Source organism: Girardinichthys multiradiatus, chromosome 21, assembly GCF_021462225.1.
Source record: "Girardinichthys multiradiatus isolate DD_20200921_A chromosome 21, DD_fGirMul_XY1, whole genome shotgun sequence".
Lineage (NCBI taxonomy): Eukaryota > Metazoa > Chordata > Actinopteri > Cyprinodontiformes > Goodeidae > Girardinichthys > Girardinichthys multiradiatus.
Window position 1 is genome coordinate 25,691,059 of NC_061813.1, and position 8,219 is coordinate 25,699,277.

Here is an 8,219-nt window from a genome sequence, read left to right on the forward strand (position 1 = left end):
ACTTTAATAAAGCGTTGTACTTTGACTCACTATTCGGCTGAAGCCTTTCATTCATTCATTCATTCATTCATTCATCTTCTACACTGCTTATTCCATAGTGGGTCGCGGGGGAGCTGGTGCCTATCTCCAGCAGTCTATGGGTGAGAGGCAGGGGACACCCTGGACAGGTCGCCAATCCATCGCAGGGCAACACAGAGACATACAGGACAAACAATCATGCACACACTCATTCACACCTAAGGGCAATTTAGAGAGAACAATTAACCTAACAGTAATGTTTTTTGGACTTAAAAAAAGGCCAAAAAACATGACTGTTAGGCTGAAGCCTATTCCTAAATAACTCAAGTTGACATTGGGTACAGAATTTATTAATTTTTTTATTGTTGTGAAAAAGAAAACAGAAAAAAACAAGCATGAACGACATGAACAAATAAGGAAAAAAGAACCACAATGCAATTTTATTACATGTGAACATTATCAAGTTTATGTTTGCATTTGTGACTGAACGAAAAGTCCACGTTTTATGGTATGTGGTTATCCGCATGTAACAAAAGTGGGTAAATATTGTATAAAATGAATAAACGAACTAAATATGTAAATAAATTGATTATTTGTAGATGTATAAAATTATCCTTTATTAAATATTTATAAAACTTTCCTGCCCAATAAGCTTTTCTGTCCCCCCCCACACACACACACACACAGCGCACCGCCAACCATGTAACAGGATGTGGAAAAACAACCCACAAAGGCTACTAATATTTTTGCTAGGAGTTCAGTGATGGAGTAATTTCATGTAAACTGCTGATAATTGCCAGTTTAAACTTTGAAACCATATAAATACACATTTTCAGGCAGTGTAGCTTGAAAATAGTCACTACGGAAACATTTTCAGATACCAAAAATGAATGAAACTGTTGTCCGTTCCTTAGCAACCCTTCAAGGCCCAGTTAATGGAGTACAGATTTCCCCCTCTGTTTGCAGACCGGCACACACCGGTTCGACTTATCTCTTGTCTTTATGTTGTAGCTTTGCCTGGCTGTGCCATGCACCTGCTGTCAAAGTGCCTCTACTGCTAGTGTTGGCTAGCTGTATCCCGGTGGACTGTATGTCTTCCGATAATGGTTGCTAACACAGCCCTACCCAGTGACAGTTAACACGAACTGTAGCCGCTGAAGACAATGGGGCTATCGCAGAGCTCGCTCCTGTCGGACGGTGGAAGTAACAGCGGATATCATGTTCACGGAGTACGTTGTTGTAACGTGTAGTACAAGATTATATATATATATATATATATATATATATGTATATGTCACCACGGTTCAGTTTTTAAATGGCTTTACAGTATAGCATTAAGAACTTTCTGACTGTGCTTAGTTGAACATCCATCTATGCGACATTTGTTGATATAAGTCAGAGATGTTCCTTTAAGTTTGCTGTTGGAGTCATGACGATGAGGTGGCATTTGGCACGTATCCAAACCTTTCATCTTTTCCTGATATAATTTCAGCGTTTTCTGTGCAAACGGTACGACAAGTTACCTGGCATAAACGCTAAAGTGAGACAAACCGTGCAAACACGCAAGGAACACCAGCTGTGTAGTAGTGCTTTTCAGCAAAGATTCTTGTTTTTCTGACACATGCAATACCTGAAACAGACACACGATGGCGATAAATGAGCTTTTGTACCTTTCAGGTTCAAGCAGACTCGCCTGCACTGAAGGCTGGTCTGGAGCCTTTCTTTGACTTCATTCTCTCCATAGGGAACACCAGACTTGTGAGTAGAGGACATGTTATCTTCATAGAAACTGTCTGTAAAGTCTGGAGAATCTTATAATCGGATGTTATGTACTGATAACTATAGAAAAATATTTGAATAATCAGACTTTATTCACTATCAAATTTTCTCATTCATCCTTTTGTCTGTCCATTGCTTTCTTGCATTCATTGGTTTTCGGATTGCATAACATGTTTAGTGGAAAGAAGAGGATGCATTGTTTTCAAATAAAAGCGAGGAGTTGTATCACAACAGAGTCAACACTTTGTGGAAACACATTTCTCTCTGCAATTACTAATACATATCTTTTGGGGTCTTTAGACTTAAATTTATTTCCTATTCTTTGTAAATAATTCAAGCTCAGTGAGATTGGATGGAGATCATCTGTGAACATTAACTTTCAAGCCCTTGAAACAACATAAATATGCTTTGATTTAAGCAAATTACATTGTGGCTTTGAATGGATGTGTACTTTTATTGTACTGCTTGAACCTCTGACTCAGTCTCAAATGTTTTAGAGTTTCTCACAGGTTTTCCTCCAGGATTGGCTTGTTTTTAGGTCCGTCCCTTTTTCTATCAACTCTGATCAACTTCCTTGTCTCAGCTGAAGAAAAGCATGCGGTCATATTTCCCCTTTGGGATAGTGTGCCAGCTGCAAATGGGACGTCTTTAGCTTTCTTTCAACAACGGCTTCCCTAAAGCCACTCTTCTGTAAAAGCCAGATTTGTGGAGTACAAGACTAACAGTCATCCTATCAACAGAGTCTCCCACCTGAGCTGTGGATTTCTACAGCTCCTCCAAAAGTTACATGAGGCTGTTGATCTGCTTCACAGGTGGACTCTACTTACTAATTAGGTGACCTCTGAATGCACTTGGTTGCTATGGATTTCATTTAGAAGGTTGACTTTCACATTTATGTATTTACACAGTTGCTATCAAGTAAAATGTATTATGATTTATTGAGTAATAAACAGGGAGTTTAATTTTATGAAATACATTTCTGTACAGCAGAGTGTAAAAAGATTCAGATATAACTTAGGAAAGCTTCCTTTTGCACGTTCTGCCACAGGTCTCTTTTTGCAGAGGGTTTTTTCCAGGCCTTCCCTTCAAGTTGCTTCTACATCTTTTATTAGACTTACTGGTGTCAGCATGCTGGATGAGTTAAGAATTGTGTTTATATCATGTTTAGGCGATGTAATGTGTGTTTTGAACTGATGTTTGTGTCTCTATTTTACTGCAAACCCACTCTTTCTAATCATCACAATGAATTCGACACTTCTGGCTGGAATTAAAGCTTTAGTAGGAATTGTAATGCCTATTGCCTTAAAGGGCTCCCATTTTTCTTTGCACAGCTATGATTTTAGTTTTTTCTTCCTTTAGCACAAACTCAGGCAGATTCACCCTCATGCCTCTGTTTCCCCAGAATAAGGAGAGTGACCTGTTGAGGGATCTACTGAAGGCCAATGTGGAGAAAGCAGTCAAGCTTGAAGTGTACAGCTCCAAAACGCAGCGTGTGAGGGAGCTGGAGGTGACACCCAGCAACATGTGGGGTGGTCAGGGGTTGCTGGGCGCCAGCGTTCGCTTCTGCAGCTTTGAGGGAGCCAACGAGAATGTGTGGCATGTGTTGGTAAGTCAGGTCTACTCCTTCTTTTGAGATGCATGTTTTAGGCTCTGACCATCACATGAACATTGCAAGCAAAAAAAACCTTTATTATCTGTGAAATTATTTTCAATGCAACAAATCCCTTTTTTGCTTTTAGGACGTGGAAGGAAATTCTCCCGCTGCACTTGCTGGCCTTATTGCGCATGACGACTTCATTGTCGGAGCTGACCAAGTGTTACAAGATGTAGGTTTTAATCTCTTGTACATAAATCGTTTTTTTTACACAAATAATCAAAAAAGGTTAAAAAAAACCAAAAAAAAACCCTGCATGAATGATTTGATTTTTGTTTATCTCTGCAGTCAGAAGATTTCTTCTCCTTGATTGAAGCCAACGAGGGGAAGCCTTTAAAGCTGTTAGTTTATAACACGCGGACCGATCAGTGCAGGGAGACCGCAGTGACCCCCAACGGTGCCTGGGGAGGAGAAGGGAGGTTGGTGTTTGACTTTTTGATTGAAGTATTAATAACTTAACCTAAACCTAAAAATCCAGATTTCTTAATAAAGCATTTCTTAATTTAAACTATACTTTTGGAGCTTGATCAGTCTCTCAAGGAACCTTTAATTAGTCATTCTTGACTTCCTTTTTCCATGGTGCATTAATATGGTGTGACTTGGAGACCCATTTCACTTAGGCTCTCTTTTAAATTGGAAAGGCAAGAAAACAAGCCATAGAAATAAAGGAGTAACAATCATAGTGGCTATTTATTTCAAAGGTTTTTGTACACATGTACGCTGAATTGCTAATAATTCTGAACGCGTGTACTTAGTCATGTAGTTCATTATAGGCAGTATGAGTTTGATTCATAAATATGTTCCTTATAGGTGCGTTCCTTGCTCCAGCATTTCAGGCGTTCATCACATTAGAAAAGACTGAAAAAATATGGATATCATACATGCAGGAAATGATTGCTTTTCTAAAATTAATGAGGAGAAAAAGAGGTGTGTTCTTTCTTTTGGCTACTAGTTCCTGAGCTTTACAGTTAGAAGAGATTATTTTGTAAATGTAAAATACAGTATACATCTTTTTTTGGGTGTGAATATTTTTCTTTTTTGTAAGTATGGGTAGAAACATAAATATGACCTGTCTTTCCATTTTTAAAATGTGTTTTAGTTTAGGCTGTGGTATCGGCTACGGCTATCTGCACAGGATCCCATCTCGCCCAGTTCTCCCAGATGTCCAGAACAGAAGTGTTCCTCAACCAGCAGTTCCAGGCAGCAGGAACATGATGACCTTATCTGGTCACAGCGAGGTACAGATTCTTATCTGTTGTTATCTGTTGTAATATTTAAATGCACACGTTTTAAACCCTTATTTCTTTCTCCTCAGGTGCCCCCAGTGACTGAAAGTATCTCTACTAATGGAGCAGGTTTAACTGAAACTAAAGGAGTTGTTCTCAATCTGAGGGAAATCCCACCAACACAGGAGTCTGCAGGTATATGTAATACACCAGCACATAGTGTTGGTTTTGAGTCTTTTTTCAAATATAAATCTGAAAACTGTGGCCTGCACCTGTATTCATCATTTCTAAGTCAAGACATTGTAAAAAGACATTTAAATTCAATTACAGCTGCGGGGCTTTTGAGGTTTGCCTCTACCAGCTTTGCACTTCTATAGATCATATTTTTCTTAAAGGACCTCAACCTTAGTCACATGGGATGTGAACATAAGTTTCAAGTCTTGCCACCGATTTTCATAAAAAAAAAAATTAGATTTAGGCCTGGACTTTGACTAGGCCATTCTAACGCATGAATAGGTTTGATCTAAACATTTGAAGCTCTGACTGTATGTTTGGGGTTGTTGTTCTCCTAGAAAAGGATCTCCACCCCAGTTTTCAGTTCCAAGCTACGTCTTACAGGTTTTCCTCCAGGATTGTCTCACCAGCTTTTCTATCCCTGCTGAAGACGGGCGTCCTCTCAGCATGATGCATCTACCACCATGTTTCACTGTGGGAATAGTGTTCATAAGGCCAATGAGCATTGTTAGTTTTTCTCCACACTGTGTTTTAATGTAGTCCAAAAAAGCTACATTTTGGAGCTTCATTGAACAACTTTCCTTTACGCTGTAAATTTCACACAGGTGGACTCACTAAATTGGCAACTTCTGAAAGAAGGTTGTTACACTTACATTTATTTAGAGGTTTCAAAGTTAAGGAGGTTAGATACTAACCACACTTTCCTGATTTAGATTTTTTATTAAAAAATCTTGTGTCAGTTGTTCCGCTTTACAATTATGCACTACTTTGAGTAGATCTATCACATAAAACCCCAGTTACATTAAAATTGGTGGTTTTAACATGACAAAATGTAGGAAAGGTAAAGGCAATGAGTGTACATCTAACATTAAAACATGAGGATCTCCTAGATATTTTCTATACTTTCACACAAAATAATCAACCCTTGCATCACGCTGTCTTCAGACATCTCCTGGACTCCTGGAGCCAGCATCTCAGATTTACCCGAAGCCGTTTCCACCAATGATGAAAGCCACAGCTCAATGTTTGCTAATTATGGAGATAACACGCATGACCAATGTAGCTTGGGTAAGTGCTTCACTCGCAATTACATTGTGCCACTAGATGGAACATTTACATGTTTATAATGCTGGCTTGGTTGAAAAGAATAACGAGCTCTCTTTAAGCACCCTCCAGCTCTCACTTCATTAAATCCCTTGATAGGTGCATTACTTTCTGTTCCTGCGCATTGAAATTACCTCACCTAAACATAACATGAAATGCTGGCGCTCAGTCTCTCTCAACACCAGACGTAGGAGACTGATGTATAGCGTGAAATTAAACTTTTTCTGCAGTTTTACTAAAGTTATGATTATCTTTTATAGATGATTCACTATTTGACCTAAAGCCTTTATCTCAAGAGATGGAGGAAGAAGAAGACACTCAACAAACACAGCAAGAGAGCGTTTTAAATCTGAGCAGCAGCCCCAGCGAGGATGCAGATGATGCCGCTGCCCTCAAGGATACCACAGAGAGCTTACGGACCATCCCAGAGATGCAGGATCCTAACCTGGAAGTTTTCAGCTCAGGCGATCTCTTAGAGCAGGAGATGGTTGAGCCCGATATGTCAGGCAGTTAAATAGCTGCCTTAAGAGATTGAGGTGCAGATAGAGAATAAAGAACACACTGTGATGGAGAAAATATACTTTTTTGTTTTTTTTTTTCTTTTAAAGCCTTATCACTGAAGCTGTTTTTAGGTTTAAAAATACTTTTATTTCTACCAGTGCCAATGCTGTATGCTGCAATGCACATTTGAAAACAAAAGGATTGTATTAACTGTATAGATAAGAATTACAGAGAATGTCAAGCATAATGAATGTACTCAATTTTAAGTTTAATATTTAATTTATTGACACCTTAGTTAACCCTCCTGTGGTCCTCATATACTGTATGCACTCCGTGTCCTCCTGGTCATAATGACCCAGCTTCACTAAACCCCCAATATAAAGCAGCTTAATTGAATTTTAAACACCAAATCTTGCCTGAAGGAACAACTTGCCGTTCACCACAAATTGAGTGAACCCCTGAATTTTCCGTGTTCACATGGCAGAAAGACTGCATTTGTTCAGGAGATACCACTTGTATCTATGACACTGTTAACTGTATTATTTTTAGTATAGGGGGTGAGCAATATTTGTATAGTATCTCTATAGACTAACGTAGCAGAAATGTGCAACAAGTAGTTTGTAATTCATTTTCATTCATCCCAACAAGTAATTTCTTTTGTGCCGCTCCACCCACTTGTTCCAGACCTCTCTTATGGCTGTGAATTTGTCTGTCACACGTCTTTCAGGTCTTGACTAACGGTTATCAAATCGTAGCAGTCTTGAGTAAATTGGAAGGAGTGTGAGAGGCACTGTGGTATGAAAAATTGCTCTTCCACTCTCTGCATCGCATAAACTAGCTCTAACCTCGCCTCAAGACCTGTATACACCAGCTATGAGTCGCAGCCCTATGTAGGCATGCAGGTCAGTCTCATCCATTCTTTTCCACCTGTCTGTATATTTTCCAAAACCCTCTAGATTTGTCATCTCCAGGATTATTTCATCTAATGCTGGTGTGATTAACAGGTAGATTGTTGAGGCAATGTCATGGACATGGGAAACGGCGTATCTGGTGGGTCCTGGGGTCATCTACATGACATTTCTTTCTGCCATCTTGTCATTTTTGTCATATGCTGCTGAGGACTGTTATTTTGCCATTTTTTGACAGGAAAGTCTCTCATTCAGCTTGAGGCATTTCTTCTGTGGATGAATCGGCATCTTGCTCTGGGTTGTACTCCTCCCCAGCTTCATCTTCTGATACCTCCTCCGCTGTTGTCTTGCTGGTCATTTGAAGAAATCTTCTCTAGAACCTGTTTAACAGTGAAACGCACACTCATGGTTGCAGCAGAGAGGGTTCGGGATGCTATCATCTGCAGCGCTTTTTGTAGGCTCTGAGCAGTCTCAGAGACTAGCAATATTGTTACACTTCGATCATGAGAACCTGTACTTTCCCACACTGCTCTTTTTACCCTGTGTAGGATGGGAAACTGCACACATACTGACCAGGTGGCAATACTGTTACATTTTGATCATGAGATTCTATATGTTCCTGCATTTCTAGACACCCTCATCTATAGTGCCACCCCCATGGCTGCCAAATCCAGGCAGTAACCCGAAGGCAACAGGAGGTTTAATTTGTTTGCAAAGAAATCTGACTTGTATGCACAAAAAATGAGGCCAGGATTTTTAAATTGTGCATTTTGGAATGTGGGTTTTATATTTTCA

At 39.5% G+C, this 8,219-nt stretch overlaps 1 protein-coding gene across 2 annotated transcripts; it reads left to right on the forward strand.

Annotated features, from left to right (window-relative positions):
- The first annotated feature begins 949 nt into the window (after positions 1 to 949).
- LOC124857724 (Golgi reassembly-stacking protein 1-like) lies at positions 950 to 6,593 on the forward strand. 2 transcript variants are annotated; one of them, XM_047349103.1, is made up of 9 exons: positions 950 to 1,247; positions 1,696 to 1,776; positions 3,200 to 3,403; positions 3,537 to 3,623; positions 3,740 to 3,870; positions 4,551 to 4,689; positions 4,767 to 4,872; positions 5,857 to 5,979; positions 6,276 to 6,593. In XM_047349103.1, the coding sequence occupies exons 1-9, from the start codon at positions 1,182 to 1,184 to the stop codon at positions 6,527 to 6,529; spliced, it is 1,191 nt and encodes a 396-aa protein (XP_047205059.1). In that variant the 5' UTR covers positions 950 to 1,181; the 3' UTR covers positions 6,530 to 6,593. The 2 variants fall into 2 exon arrangements, with proteins under 2 accessions (XP_047205059.1, XP_047205060.1); XM_047349104.1 differs by lacking the exon at positions 1,696 to 1,776.
- Positions 6,594 to 8,219: the final 1,626 nt, after the last annotated feature.

Coding starts and splice junctions, on each gene's coding strand:
- LOC124857724 (XM_047349103.1), top strand. CDS start 1,182: ATGGGGCTATCGCAGAGCTCGCTCCTGTCGGACGGTGGAAGTAACAGC. Junction 1,248..1,695: donor GCGGATATCATGTTCACGGA/GTACGTTGTTGT, acceptor TGTACCTTTCAG/GTTCAAGCAGACTCGCCTGC. Junction 3,871..4,550: donor GCCTGGGGAGGAGAAGGGAG/GTTGGTGTTTGA, acceptor AATGTGTTTTAG/TTTAGGCTGTGGTATCGGCT.